The 16,037-nt window shown below is 40.3% G+C and overlaps 1 protein-coding gene across 31 annotated transcripts in view; it reads left to right on the forward strand.

Annotated features, from left to right (window-relative positions):
- Nucleotides 1-16,037, forward strand: part of LOC5566474 (C-terminal-binding protein) — a 249,527-nt gene that overhangs the window by 210,889 nt on the left and 22,601 nt on the right. For 18 of the 31 annotated variants that reach the window (XR_002498609.1, XR_002498610.1, XM_021837415.1 and 15 more), the window contains 5 exons: nucleotides 3,981-4,286; nucleotides 4,355-4,615; nucleotides 13,757-13,897; nucleotides 15,009-15,216; nucleotides 15,331-15,542. Coding sequence is in view for 27 of the 31 variants with exons in the window: in XM_021837415.1 (XP_021693107.1) it covers nucleotides 3,981-4,286; nucleotides 4,355-4,615; nucleotides 13,757-13,897; nucleotides 15,009-15,216; nucleotides 15,331-15,542 (1,128 nt within the window). In the remaining 4 variants the exon portion in view is untranslated. The remainder of the gene's footprint in view (nucleotides 1-3,980; nucleotides 4,287-4,354; nucleotides 4,616-13,756; nucleotides 13,898-15,008; nucleotides 15,217-15,330; nucleotides 15,543-16,037) is intronic. The other 13 variants (XR_002498607.1, XR_002498608.1, XM_021837429.1 and 10 more) reach the window with 7 other exon arrangements.

A 16,037-nucleotide genomic window follows, 5' to 3' on the forward strand; every position in this document is an offset into this window, starting at 1 on the left:
TTTCAACAGCCTACTTGAATCCGGGACAGCTAGTAAACATATAGATACATACCTTTTTCCAAAACACTTTCGATACTCAAACTGTTTGAAGCTACCAGTATTTAATAAATATAATCAAATATAATTTACCAAATAATTTTGTTAACCATTTTCTATCAAAACAAGAAAATATCAAAACGCAGAAACCTTTTGTTATCTGATTTTTAATTTTTTAAGCATCCGGGAAAAATCCGGGAATTGGAAAATTGATTTTGAATGGACACCCTGTATTTGTGATAAATTTTTATTTTCAATCTCTTCAACATGCCATTCATGAAGGGGCCCAGATAGCCGTAGCGGTAAACGCGCAGCTTTTCAGCATGACCAGACTGAGGGTCGTGGGTTCGAATCGCTGGTCGAGGATCTTTTCGTAAAAGAAATTTTCTCGATTCCTAGGGCATAGAGTATCTTCGTACCTGCCACACGATATACACATGCAAAAATGGTCAATCGGCAAAGAAAGCTCTCAGTTAACTGTGGAAGTGCTCATAAAAACACTTATCTGAGAAGCAGGCTCTGTTCCAGTTGGGACGTAATGCCAGAAAGAAGAAGATGCCATCCACGAATTACTCATGTAGCTCATTCGAACAGGTCGGTATTGATTTCTCGAGTAAAATCTTTATAGAGTCTTCAACATTTTTTCTAATGTTTTTGTGTTTTCAAGGAATTTCTCAGTAAAAAAAAAACATACAGGATATTATCTAGGGAGTAGATCTTTTTTTTTCAAATAATAATTTTAGCAATTTCTACCAAGACATCCAATTAGCAATTTCCTGCAAAATACATCAAGACATTCTCATGAACTATGGAGTTTTTATCCTTGTAAGAGTTCATCAACAAATTTACAAAAGTTTCATTGGAGGCAACTTGTATTGTAAATTGTAAATTGTATTAGAAATGGATATTTTTTGTCAGAAAATTATCCAATAATGGAGAACATATCTGAAAAAAATCCCGTTTTAATTCATCAAAATCTCCCTCGGGCAATAACTCAAATATGCTCTGAAGTTCTTTCTGAAAGAATCTTCCGAGTGGCGAACTCACCAAGGGCAAAAAGCCACTCAAATAAAGATGAATAATTATAATAAGAATCTTATGAGAAAAAATCTCTGCACTAATTTCTAAAAGCATAATCAAAAATATTCTTCTTTGGTATGTCAAAGAAATCCTGTACGACAATTTTGAAGGAAATCCTAAGAAATCAGTGGAGGCATCTCTGGAGAAATCATTGTTTCAAATTTTGAAGATAATATGAAAATCTCGAGCAAAATCTTAAGGAAATTAATGGAAAAATCCTTATATAAACTACTGGACGACTTGGAATTGTCTTGAAATTTTGTTTATAGTAATCTCTAGGAAAATGGTTATGCAGTAATTTCTAAGGTTATCCTCGAACAAATTCCAGGTTAAATTGTTGCAGGAAATTTTAAACGAAATTCATGGAGGACTTCTGATTCATGGACATTAAAGAATCAATAAATGATCTCCTGAAGAAATCTTCCGAGTAATATCTAAAGGTAATATTTTGGGTAAATACCTGAATGAATTTCTGATGAAATGCTGGAATAAATCTTGATAAAATGCATATAGTAATACGAGCAGTAATATTAGTCGAGATGTCACAGGTAATATAGGTCGTAATTCCCAAGAAAAACTATGGACACTGCTTCCTGTTGGGATTACTTTTACTTCTGTATGATTTTATTTTGGGTCCTGTTCGGTACGAGTTTCGATTTCTATGAAGATTTTTAAAGACTTTTCAATGGATCCCTCCACAAATTCAATTGAAGGTTTCCCACAAATTCCTTCAGGAATTAATTTCTTTTGTAATTCCTCCAAAGGTTTTTTTTAATTTTTTTGACAAATTTTCTCCAGTAATCCAACGCAATTTCCTCCTGTAATTTCCTCAGGAAATACCCTGCAAATTTTTCCAGCTACCATTCCAGGTTTTCCTTCAGAGGCTTTTTCATCAATTTCTAGGGTAGTTATTTTAGCAGAGCTTCCTAAGTTTGCTACAGTTCTTGCAAGAAAATTACAAAAAAATTAAAACTGTTTTTTTTTGAAGGAATTTGTTAAGATATTTTTTTGCAAATTCTACGATATTTCCTGTGCCTACTTTTCTAGTTCAGTTATTGCTCCTGGATTCCTTCTATGATTTATTTTAGAAATTTCTCAAAAAATCATCCAGGGTCTGTTTCTATAAGTTTATTGAAAACTCTGCCTCTTCAAGGACTCCTCATGAACGTTCAGTTTATTCTCAAGGATTTTTATCTAACATTTCGTCCACGCATTAGTTAATCTCGCAGGCCTTTCAAATAATTTTCGAATATTATTTTTCATGGATTCTTCAAAATTTTATTTAATAATTCATATCAGCAAATACGACAACAATTATTTTGATCATTCTCACACACATTTCTTCAGAGAATTCTTCCCTTTTTCAACAGAAAATCCTACACCATATTATCCATGGATTCGATTGATTATTTTTTTCGATAATTATCTTAGAAATTTATGTAGAAAATGCACCATAACTTCCTTAGAAATCAGAATTTATTTTTTCAGAATTCCTTGCAAAAATCTATCATAATTTTCGTCAGAGATTACTATAGGATTTGTTTTAGAAATACCTTCCGGATTTTTCAAGCAATTAAACAAAATGAAAAAAAAACAATCGTTGACAACTCTGTGGAGGCATTCTTGAATAATTTCTGTGAATACTTCCGTGGGAAATTTCTCTACTGTTTCTGGAGGATTGATGGAATCTCAGCAAAAGTCTCTGGGACAGTGAGGAAAATTGTCACCCAACACCCAGCAACTAAGACATTGTCATCTCCTATTCTTGTTGCAACAATTTTATTCCGCAACATCAGTTTATCCTCACTTAAACAGAATATGACAAAGATCGATCATCACGTGCGCAGCGATTTTCTGAGCTTCGCATTGCAATTTTCGAGAACTTTCTCTGTGTTGGTAAACATTGGCACACTATCGAACAGAATGCATAAAACAAATTTGGTTTTGTATTTTAAATAACTGATTAATCGCGAGTTGAAAAGGTTGCAACAATGTTGTACCCTGTGATTGTCATGACAATTTTACTTCTGATTGTATTCCAATCCGCAAAAGTATGGATAAACGGGTTGTGAGCGACTTGCTTTGTTGCTTGTTTTTCGTCTCCTTTGATGACAATTTGATTCACTGCTCTGGGATAATTTCCACAGTTGGGGACGGACCTGGTGTAGTGGTTAAAACACATGCCTCTCACGCCGAGGACCTGGGATCGAATTCCACCCCCGAGAATAGTCACTAAAATTTCAATGAGGACTTCCTTCGGAAGGGAAGTAAAACCGTTGGTTCCGAGATGAACTAGCCCAGGGCTAAAAATCTCGGTAATAAAGATAGAAAAAAAAATCCACAGTTATCCTAAATAGAACGGAAGAATTCAACGTTTTGGGTGTGTTGATGGATCCTAAGTTGACATTCAACCTACATCGCTCAAATGTAATTGCCAAACCAAATGGAGGTTTTCATGAAATTTCATGAAAAATAATCTTGAAAAATGCATACAATAATATAAGCAGTCGTACCGAATTACCAACCTCGAAAAAAAATAGGAACATTAATAGAGAAATGTCTGACATGGTTCTCTGGAAAATCTTATGAAAACTCTTATTTCTATGTTGACACATATTGACATTTTGGTTCCTGTTTGGACTAGTTTTTTGGTTCCTGTTGGGTCTCTTTTAGAAGTCTTTTTTTTCAAGCATAAGATTTCTAAGGATCCTATTTTCAAGTCACTCAGTCACTACCAGCCCAGCGTTTATTTTAAGGCTTACAAACCGTATTTAACTTTGAAGAGCCGGTTTTCGTGGATCTACAATCTTATTCATTCATAAAACACCATTCACTAACGTTCAATGTTTCTCTCCGTCCCGCAGGTATTAAACGAAGCAGTGGGCGCGTTAATGTGGCACACAATCATCCTCACAAAAGAAGATCTGGAAAAGTTCAAAGCGTTACGGATAATCGTCCGCATCGGCAGCGGAGTCGACAACATCGACGTGAAAGCGGCCGGCGAGCTGGGCATCGCCGTGTGTAATGTGCCCGGCTATGGCGTCGAAGAGGTCGCCGATACCACCATGTGTCTGATCCTGAACCTTTACCGGCGGACGTACTGGCTAGCGAACATGGTTCGAGAGGGCAAAAAATTCACAGGACCAGAACAAGTGCGGGACGCAGCGCAGGTATGGCAATTACATACTCTAGTTATTAATGAATCTAGCTAACGGTCATCATTTCTGTCGCATTTTAGGGCTGTGCAAGAATACGAGGAGACACCCTGGGATTAGTCGGTCTGGGCAGAATAGGCAGTGCGGTGGCGCTCCGGGCGAAGGTGTTCGGTTTCAACGTGAGCTTCTACGATCCCTACCTGCCGGACGGAATCGAGAAATCGCTTGGCCTGACCCGCGTCTACACCCTGCAAGAACTGCTATTCCACTCCGACTGCGTGTCGTTACACTGTACATTAAATGAACATAATCATCACTTAATTAACGAGTTCACGATTAAACAGGTGAGTGGAACGATCTAACTAAGTAGAGAAAGTAGGTATTGACGATTGTGTAGAAACAAAAGCAAAAGGCTAGATTGGATAATCATCATCTCGGTTAACGTTCAAGGATCCGTCATCGCAATCATCGTCATCATCAAAAGCAGTTTTTCTGCTCAACACTGATTTTTTTCGCTGAAAATATGTTTACTGTGCTTTGGCTGGGTAATAGAATACACTATACACATTTTCACGTAAGCTTTGTTGATTTTGAACGAAAAAACTGCTCTTCAAAATTCTAAAACTAATGACGGATTCTGCCCCTTTAATTTTTAATCGATTTACACTAATTTCTTTTATTTGACATCCAAAGATAGCTAGCAGCATTTATTGACAAAAGTGAATCGAAAGACAGTATGCCATACTAGGTCGAGTAATATTTTACTCAGTTCTCTGTGGATTTATTATACGTAAGGTACCGTGGGGCAAGTGAGTAATGAATTTCGCATAGATGGGATTCTTCAAATTCTAGAGACTTTAAATTAAAACAAATGAGGTCGTATATATTTTTAACTTGACTCCCACCAAATATAAGCAGTATGCTGAAATTGATTTTTATATAAAATTGAAGAAAAAAGTACAGAAAAAGTTTTTTAAAAACGTCTCCTTACTTTTCACTTGCCCCATAAGTGTTACTTGAATTTTCTTCTGTTCAGTTATGTTTGTTGAAATGAACCGACAACATTATAACTGCAACATTTCCAGTGTTAGTTCTTACATCACGGCATTATTCCTGTTTCATATAATTTAAAAAATATACATGTAATTTTCAGTTTTCGTCATTAATAAAAACGTCTTTTGAATTGTTCGACATTATAGATGTTGACGTATATTTTAAAGCTTCTACCAAAAACTTCTCGAGACAAAAATACAAAACTAGCTTTAAATATAAGTCGTATATTTCCCCCTTGTCCATGGATCGCATCACCGACCAGAGGTGACTCCCAGATTTTTTCCTCCCTCACTAACACCCTTCCCGTGGTGATTGTGGAGATGCAGAGGTATTCTCGGTCTCTAGAAGCAACAATCATTACACCCTAACATTCCTTCCCCATCCCAGCTGACTGTAAGGACTTGGCCGGCGCCGTTATTGATCAATAATATTAGATCTGCTAAAATTGCACTTCGAGAGTAAGCGGAAACTCCCACCCCTTATTCATTTGGATCGTAGTGCAATTCTTACCAGTTCCGATCAATCACGGAGTAGCAACCATTATTGACATGTACAGTCAGTCTATGCTATGCTATGCTAGAGATGTCCAAAAGATGTTCAACCTTAAAACACGCTTCATCATTATTATTACTACTTGCTATCAAGTATCAAGCTACAATTAGCTACGTTTTATCTACGCCGAATAAATAATTATTCTCCACTGGACTCGGTCCAGTGCCAATTACTTCCAGTCGCCCTGAACGGCGAAATAAGGCGAAATAGTTTGGAAACTAACCATTGCTTTGCATACTTGGTGCAACTCATGATTCAAAAACTCCAAACGCTTTCCGATCGACCTCTTTTAACGTCCAGGATTCATGGCCGTAATAAAGCAGTCGGAAGGATTAGTGTCTTATATAGCGCGAATTTTGTTTCCGTCGCAGGCTACGGGACGTAAGCTGGTTACGCAGCCCGTAAAAAACCCTATTCGCAGCTGCAAGAGGCCTTTTCATCTCGCGGGTAACATCATTATTGCATGTCACTAAAGTAACACGATACAGTCAACTTTCGTTCGTTGCACTAAACCTGTAGTCCACCTAGTGAAAGACTTTCACTAATCGGGCTGAGTTTTTAGCTGTCAAAATATCGAGTACAATAGAAAATCAGGGCTATCAACATTGATATATCGAGCTTTATGCCAAAAAGTGACGATTGCCTTCGTTATAAGTGGGCTTTAGCCCAAGTAACGGGAGCCCAATCAAAACGAAGCCCACTTAAAGATAGTGCAACCAACGAAGTTCGACTGTATACAAATTCTTTCACTACTTCAAATTTGTTACCACCCAGCACCACTTGGTTACCAATATCACGATTAGAACGACGCTGTCTACCGGCGATCATGTACTTTGTTTCGCTGGTATTGACGATAAGTCCAATCCTCGCTGTCTCCCTTTTAACAGGCACGAATGCCTCTTCTATGACTCAATTGCGATTATATCGCTATCGTCCGAAAAACCTAGGAGCATATGCGACCAGGTGACGACGGTACCGCTTCTTTGCACGCCTGCTTTCCTAATAGCCCCTTCGAGAGCAATGTTGAACGAAAGGTTCGAAAGCGCATCTCGTTGCTTCAAATCATCTAACGTTACGCAGTAGGTCGAAATCTCATCCGCAACCCGCACACTTGATTTCGATCCATCTATCGTTGCACGAATCAGTCTAATCAGTTTCGTCGGAAAACCGTGTTCTATCATTATCTGCCAAAACTCATTTCTCTTTACTGAATCGTACGCCGCCTTGAAATGAATGAACAGAGGGTGAGAAGTAGGCTCTGTCCCAGTGAGGACGTTAATGCCAAGAAAAAGAAAGAAAGATGGTGAGTCGGCAAGTTGTGTTCATGGATTTGTCGCAAGACAGAAATTGAAGACTTCAGAAGTGGGCCCAGATAGCCGTAGCGGTAAACGCGCAGCTATTCAGCATGACCATGCTGAGGGTCGTGGGTTCGAATCCCGCTGGTCGAGGATCTTTTCGTAAAGGAAATTTTCTCGATTCCCAGGGCATAGAGTATCTTCGTACCTGCCACACGATATACACATGCAAAAATGGTCAATCGGCAAAGAAAGCTCTCAGTTAATAACTGTGGAAGTGCTCATAAGAACACTAATCTGAAAAGCAGGCTTTGTCCCAGTTAGGACGTAACGCCAGAAAGAAGAAGAAGAAGAAGAAATTTTTCAAATGTAAACAAAAACTTTTTTCTAATTTCTGAACTAAAAGCGTAGAATTTCTTCGCTTTTCCATTGTCAATCGATTGATTAGACTATGGGCAAACATATTATACAACCAGTGCCGTGGACTTTGTCGCCAAACGATAAAAAAATGCCGGGGGTCCAAAATGTATTGGTGTGTCCAAAATAATGAAAAACAGTGCATCACAATTCAATTATTTTCGACGTCTTTTAGATCCTACATGACCGTATGGGCACGCTAGTGATCAGAGTCGATGTTTGAACCTCACATCGATGACATCCAAAAATGTCGGCTGTCCACCAAAACGTGATCTATTAGGTTGCAGAGCTCACCATTTTGGGTGCATCCAAGTGTGCTTTCGGATGCCTTTGCGTGCAAAGTACGAGCTGCTGATGGGCATCCCTCTAGCTGCGGCGAAAGTTACTAATCTAAGGCCGTTGTCATTGGTGACGGAGTGAAGGCTCTCCGTGCCAAATAATTGGACGGAAAAAATCCTCTCTTCTACTTGAGCGTTGGCATCCCCGATAACAATTTTAAGTCATGTTTTGGGCAATATTCGTAGGTCTTGTCGAGACAATCATAAAACGCACCATTCGTGTCGTCGAGTTTATGGTTTGTCGACGTATAGATGTTGATCAGACTGTTGTTGAAGAATTTTCTCCGTATCCTCAATACGCAGATTCGTTCATTAATCGGTTCCTACCTCATAACTGGATTAATCTGTTTCCTGCTTACTATGTATCCTACACCTTATCGCTACCCCTATACTGCCGTGAATCGCAAGTCAGTCCCATTTGCATTTTCGTCAAAATTGAGTTGAGTTCAGTTTCCAACATATCGTACAATGCTCTTTCAGCTGCACTAATAAGATAATATGATTTGTTCGGAAAAAATAGGAAAAAAACATCAAGTCAAATTGTCCCATAATGAAAAGTAACCGCATATCAGTCCCATTTCAGATTTCCGCACCGTGCAATACAAAAATGAACCGTGTTTTAATCATCTTTATATTTTTCTCGTAAATATATAGTAGTGCAAAGCAAATTGTGAAGCTATGGAGCAACGCACTGTGCGCCGGGAGTTTGGTTTCGTTTCGCGTGTTCTGCTGGGCAGTGCTTCGGAAGGCCCAAGCAAGACGCTTCGTTTTTGGGACGCCGGGAGTTTGGTTTTTGTTTCGCGTGTTTTGATGGGCAGTGCTTTGGAAAGCCCGAGCAAGACGCTTCGTTTTCGGGACGCCGGGAGTTTGGTTTTTGTTTCGCGTGTTTTGCTGGGTAGTGCTTCGGAAAGTCCAAGCAAGACGGTTCGTTTTCGGGGCACCGAGAAGTTTTGCTGTTCGCGCTGTGTGAGTGCGAAAAATATTCGTGTTCAATCAAGGATGGATTACCAACTGGTGAGCTCGTTTCATGCTTATGATAACACATTTTTCATGAAAACGTTAATTTTATGTAATATCCAATCAAACTATGTATGGTTCGTCACTACATGTGTCGGCATTATGCTTGTTTTATACAATTCTAATATACATATAAAATTTTTGATATTACTTAAGATACTTTTTTGAATTGTTCGACATTATGAATGTTGACGTATTTTTTTATATAACTTCTACCAAAGACTTTTCTTCTTGAGACAAAAATGTACAGCAATACATTTATGTAATTTTCAAACAAACTATGTATGGTTCGTCACTACAAGTGTCGGCATTATTCCTGTTTCATATAATTTATATATGCATATATTTTTCTCTTATCGCCAATAATAAAAACTTCTTTTGAATGGTTTGACATTATAGATGTTGAAGTTTATTTTAAATCTTTTACCAAAAACTTTTCGAGACAAAAATAAAAACTAGCTTTTAGTATAAGTCGTATTTTCCTCCTTATCCATGGATCGCATCACCGACCAAAGGTGACTCCCAGATCTTTTCCTGTTCCACTAATAAACACCCTTCCCGTGATGATTGTAGAGATGCAGAGGTATTCTCGGTCTCTAGAAGCAATAATCATTACACCCTAACATTCCTTCCCCATCCCAACTGACTGTAAGGACTTGGCCGGCGTCGTTATTGATCAATAATATTAGATCTGCTAAAAAATTGCACTCCGAAAGTAAGCGGAAACTTATCCCTTATTCATTTGGATCGCAGTGCAATTATTACCAGTTCTGATCAGTCACGGAGTAACAACCATTGACATGTACAGTCAGTGTATGCTATGCTAGTAGTGCAAAGCAAATTGTGAAAGTTTCATTAAAATTTGAACATGTTCCAATCCTCTGCAATTTTTTGAATATTTGCATGGAAAACGAGTTTGAAAACTTCACAGCCCATTTACTCAATGCCTACTTTTTACAGATGGGACTGACTTGCGATTCACGGCAGTATAGTAGATGTTGTATTTGAAAGCTGTGTTGGCGATGGGATCCACCGCCACTTTCTCCAGATCTAGGCCAGTTTACTTCCTGAACAGCAACCACGCTCACTCCAACCCACTGAAATTCACAAGCCAAAAGGCGCACTCGTCCGGGTTTTATTTAACGTCTTGACATTACTTACTTTTGCTGGCTCTACGTCCTTCAAGACATGACCTGCGCCACAATGTTACGCCAACTAACTCGGTCCATGGCTGCTAACCTCCAATTCCTCGATCGCCCCACACTTCCAAGATCCTGCTCCACTTGGTCAAACCACCTAGCTCGTTGCGCTCCCCTTCGTCTTGTACCGGCCGGATTTGAATTGAACACCATTTTTGCGGGATTGTTGTCCGGCATTCTCACAACGTGTCCCGCCCATCGTACCCTTCCAGCTTTGGCGACTTTCGTGATACTGGGTTCACCGTAGAGTTGCGCAAGCTCGTGGTTCATTCTTCTCCTCCATACGCCGTTCTCACATACTCCGCCGAAGATCCGACGTTATCAATGATCCGAGGTAGACGAATTCGTCCACCACCTCGAACTCATCCCCGTCGATCGTCACGCGTCTGCCTATGCGAGCTCTATCGCGCTCGGTTCCTCCAGCCAGCAGATATTTCGTCTTCAACGTATTTACCTTCAATCCAACCCGATCTGTTTCACGTTTCAGCCTGGTATACTGTTCAGCAACCACCTGGAACGTTCTTCCGACAATGTCCACGTCGTCAGCGAAACAAATGAACTGGCTGGATTTATTGATCGTGCCCCGCATGTTGAAACCCGCCCGTTTCATAACACCTTCTAGCGCAATATTGAACAGGAGGCAGGAAAGACCATCGCCTTGTCGAAGTCCTTTGCGTGTTTCAAACGGGTCCGATAAAGCACCCGATATCTTCACACAGCACTGTACACTATCCATCGTTGCTTTGATCAGTCTAGTCAGTTTCCCGGGAAACCCATTCTCGTCCATAATCTTCCATAGCTCTTCGCGGTCGATGGTATCATAGGCCGCTTTGAAATCGATGAATAGGTGGTGCGTAGGGACTTGATACTTTTGGAGGATCTGCCGCAACATAAAGATTTGTCGTCGATCGCCCGTCCACAAATCCGGCTTGATAACTTCCAACAAATCTGCTTGCCAGTGGCGATAGACGGCGGAAGATGATCTGGGAAAGCACTTTATATGCTGCATTAAGAATGGTGATCGCTCGATAGTTCTCACATTCTAACTTGTCACCCTTTTTGTATATTGGGTATATTATTCCCTCCTTCCACTCCTCCGGTAGCTGTTCTGTATCCCAGATCCTGGCTATCAATCGGTGCAGACAAGTGGCCAACCTGTCCGGGCCCATTTTAATAAGTTCCGCTCCAATACCATCCTTTCCAGCTGCTTTGTTGTTCTTGAGCTGTTTGATAGCATCCTTAACTTCACCTATTGTGGGAGTTGATACGTCTCCCTCATCCGCCGTACTGATGAAGCCATTCCTCCTGCTGTCTTGATCTTCCTCCTCTGCCAACCGTTCCGTCGATTTGCTTCCACGAACAAAATGGCACCTTCCGCTGCGTTGTTTATGGCTGCTTTGAGACTACTCCAGCAGTCCTCAAGAGGGGCTTCGGTGAGCTCTCCCTCTTCCGGCAACGCTGCCTCAAGGCTTTGCGCGTATTCAGTTGCGACTTCGGGTTGCTTGAGTCGCTGCTTGTACCGGGGCGGGCGTCGGTGCCAACGGAGAGTCGTTGGCGCACGTCCTGACATTCCAGGTACCGAATTTACAATCATAGTTTTCTTTTCGTTACCAAGTCAATTACCGTAAGTATCGTTCGTTATGTCTCCTTTCTCCATTTTTCGTGGTAGGTAAGAAATTAGATAGCTAGCTACCCTATCAGGGCCGCAATACCCTACATGACGATGGTGGGGCTGCCACCTTAGGTGTAGCTGCCGTGATACAGCATTTCGTACTCAGCCGCTGGATGCCAGAACAGACGTTGTTTGAGCCGCATTTCCTTGGGAGACAGACGCTCGAAACGCATGTCCTCACTCTAGTTGATGTCAAAAGGACTGGTGTCCAGGCTGCACTACCAGCTGAGTCCTGGTTGTCGGCTCACCATTTCACAGTTCAATTATTATTATCTTCATACTGTGTAATTGGCGAAAATTTTGGTAGATTCCTAATCAGATATTTGATGAACTTTTTACATAAACCTAGATTTCTAATAATATATTTAGACGCTCTGTTGGTTTTCTAACACAAGTTTTACGGATATCGGAAAACATTTACCAGTGACACTTTTTTGAATTAATTTAGAGATGGTTGATGAGACCTTTGGGGAAATTCTTGCGAACTAATGTGAATTTTTGGTTAGACATCCGGCGGATGTCTTGTGAGATTTTTGGTATACTCATTGATGAACTCATAGTGAGATTCTTGGTAACGGGACTGGTAGTCCAATCGCTATCCTTTCTTACCCCAGGCCTGTCCCTCTTTTTTATTTCTTACGCATCCTTAGATATGACATCAAACATAAGAATTAAAAACATTAATAATGTCTAGAATAAGGTTTTATATCCTGCAAATAAAGAATAAAATAATATGTTAATCTGTCCACAGTTCGGGAAGTCTCCCTTCTGCGCTCACAGCAGCCAGTATTTATAGCTCAGAAATACCGTAGGTACGAACAAATAAAAGGTACCAGAGTCATGAGGAATATCACTTGATATAGGTAGACATGACATAAGGTAAAACTAGAAAGAGAGATTCACCATGTAATATCAGAAACACTTGATAGAAGATCATTTAACTATAGATAATCATCTTCGAATGTTTTTCGCATTGTTTAAAATAAACCTATATACTACATTGTTGAAACACGAACATATTCAAACAATCAGGACGAGTTCGGTTGCCTTATGGCTATCCTTATGTTTGAAACATAAGTGCAATCGAAGGCTCTTCCACGTCTTCATACTTTATTATGACGTATGTTTCAACTTGAATCCCTGAGGACGGCCCTGGTGTAGTGGTCAGAACACCACGCCGAGGTCTTTCTTTGAAGGTAATTATTTTAATTATTTTAACTTAAACTAGTCCCAAGGCTTAAATTGTGTGGGAGCTATTCTTCTTCGAATTGTGTAATTTTTACTCTTGGTAGAAATAATCATCTAGAAATACTGTAGGAAAGTTTGAAATTAGTAGAATGTTGCAGTATATTTAGCTCAAATCTGACAGAAAAATGTATTATTTCGAATTACTTCCCGGTTTAGTCCGGTGGTTGCCTCAAAACAACCCAGAATATGCCAGAAATATCAATGGGGTTTACGTAATTCCGCCAGAGTACAGCTTTTTCACGCCTGATACATTAGCAATCCGATAATCAAAGCAAACTAAACAACATAAAACACTTACTTACTTACTTGCACTGATGCAAGCCGTGGATTTTAATAGCAAAAATACAACATCATCTATCCTCACTGGTCCGCACTGTAATCTGGCCGGCGCCATTGGGTTTTGTGAAAGATACCTATCCGGTGTATTCCTAGTATTAGTACAGTTGACCGGTCAATGAAGGAGTAGCAAACCCAGGGCGAACTGTGTAGCCCTGATATTGTAACATGCAATCGATCAGGTTTTGTAAAGCCAATAACTGCTAATGGCTTTACGATTAGTATGTTACATATTTTTCTCACGAAAACATAACTGTTTTGCAACAGTGCTACATCAATCGTCAATAAATCGAATATTTCATCCCAGTACTCAGAAGTTTATCTAACATGACATTCTTCCCGCTTTTTTTTCTTCCAGATGAGACCCGGTGCATTTCTAGTGAACACAGCCCGCGGTGGCCTAGTGGACGACGAAGCGCTGGCCCATGCGCTCAAACAAGGCCGAATCCGGGCGGCCGCACTAGACGTTCATGAGAATGAGCCATACAATGTATTTCAGGTTTACTTACTATTTAGATTCTAAATTTTTCCTCTATGTCTGTTGTGTGGTTTATGTTTGTGGTTTTCCGTTCTCTTTCCTTCCCGCGGAATATTCAACACTGTTGTTGTCCACAATTGTGTATACATGATGTGATTCGGCCGAAAAAGTGCACACAATGCAACGGTTCCGGAAGTTTATAATCCCATCTCTCAGAATCGATACGGTCGGATTTCGTTTCGTGATAGCCAATCAAATTGCAATGAATGTCCTAACTGTTCGACGCGATGGGTAACTAGTTCGGTTCGGATTAACGAAGGAAGAGGCGAGCACACCTGTCTGTGACGAATTCAACCATTGTCCAGATGCTACAAAGAAAGCAGTTTTATGATCAACAGAAAATAAATTTAGTTTTGACGTTCAATTCAATTAGACGAACCCGGTCGCTGATTTCGTAAATCGAAAATGGAACATCAACTCATATAAATGTTGCACATTGTCGCCATCAGCAAACGTTCTTCATTTCATCTCATTTCGCGCATTTCATAAAAAGACAGACTCTCATTGAGTGTTCAAGGCATTCAGGCAAGGGCCGGGACCCGAAGGGATCCATGTTCTTGCAGTGACGACAACCCGAACCTAACCATTGAACAGTGTAACACAACTAACACGTTTCCATGATCGTCGTGGGCGTCGATTCTTGGTACTTTTTTGGGATGTTCTAAATCACAAGATTAGTAAGGGGCCATCCATAAATTACGTAGATTTATTAAACGGGCAGAATCGACTTGATGTGATTCAAAACAATTAAAAAGTGCTATTTTTAGTCTTCTGCGTAGTTTATGGATAGAACCTGAAGTAGTTTCTGTATTCTATCAATCTTTCAGCCGTACCAAGAATTGAACCTACGAATCATCTCATTTTCGGACATTTCAAAGTTGTCATCGGTACATGCCAGTAGATTGACTAACACCACTAACGCACTGCAGTCAGTGTTTCTCAATTCGTAACATGCGCAAATTGAGATTCGCTGCTTCGGTACAAATCATTGTGATTGTCTGTAGCTTTCAAGGTACGTTGATCTAACTAATTCGTGTCCCCTCTTTTTTTCGTTTCATTACCCCAAAATCAGGGTGCCCTGAAAGACGCCCCCAACCTACTGTGTACGCCCCATGCCGCCTTCTACAGCGAGGCAGCCACGACCGAACTGCGCGAGATGGCGGCCAGCGAAATCCGACGGGCAATCATCGGCAATATTCCGGACTGCCTCCGGAACTGCGTGAACAAGGAATACTTCCTACGATCGTCGACGGGCGGCGGTGCCGGAGGATACTCAGAAGGTAAGTATCTACCTAGGAGACGCGTGCCATTCAATGTTCCCCTCAAAATCACTCAGTCACGAGTCCGGGGTTTTGACGGGAATGAATTGAACTAGCAATACCATTAAAACCAAGATAAAAAACTTATAGCTGGTATAAATGGCGGCTATTATTCATCAGGTGGATTACAACAAGCACATAGTACAACACCGCTCGAGGCACCGCACAGTGCTGGATCCCACGGGCCGCCCAGTGGTCCCCCGCCACCGTCAGTCGCCGTACCACCTGTCTCCGCTGTCACAGCGCCACCACCACAAGGTATACAACATTCTATGGTCAGCAAATCGGTATGTTAACAGAATCACAAATCGAGTGAAGCAACATGAATCTTGTAACGAACTGTGTGGTTGTAAAAGTGTGTTTTATTCCTGTTATTATTTCCGTTTCCTCGTTAACCAGCACCCTTTCTTTCTCGTTCGTCATTGGTCTTTGCGTTTACGGCTTTACGGGTCTTCTTTTCTAATTGTTTTTAAAATTTATCAGTTTCTTTTTTTAATTCATTTGATTTTGTTATTTTTCAGTTTATGTTCTTCTTTACAACCGTCAATGTGACAATTTTCCATTTAACATTAACATGCATGTATTCATTTTTATTTTATTTTATGTTCTGCACTCGGAGGAATGCTCTTTCGTTCTCTTTCCTTCCCTGCACTCAACATTTTCTACAACGATTACCAATAACCGTTTCTATAATTCATTTCACTTCATTTAGTATCATTATCATTACACTCTCTATCAATACTCGTCCAAGTCAAACCCATCAATACAAAACACACATGATC

The sequence above is a fragment of the Aedes aegypti genome, chromosome 1 (assembly GCF_002204515.2).
Source record: "Aedes aegypti strain LVP_AGWG chromosome 1, AaegL5.0 Primary Assembly, whole genome shotgun sequence".
Taxonomy (NCBI): Eukaryota; Metazoa; Arthropoda; class Insecta; order Diptera; family Culicidae; genus Aedes; species Aedes aegypti.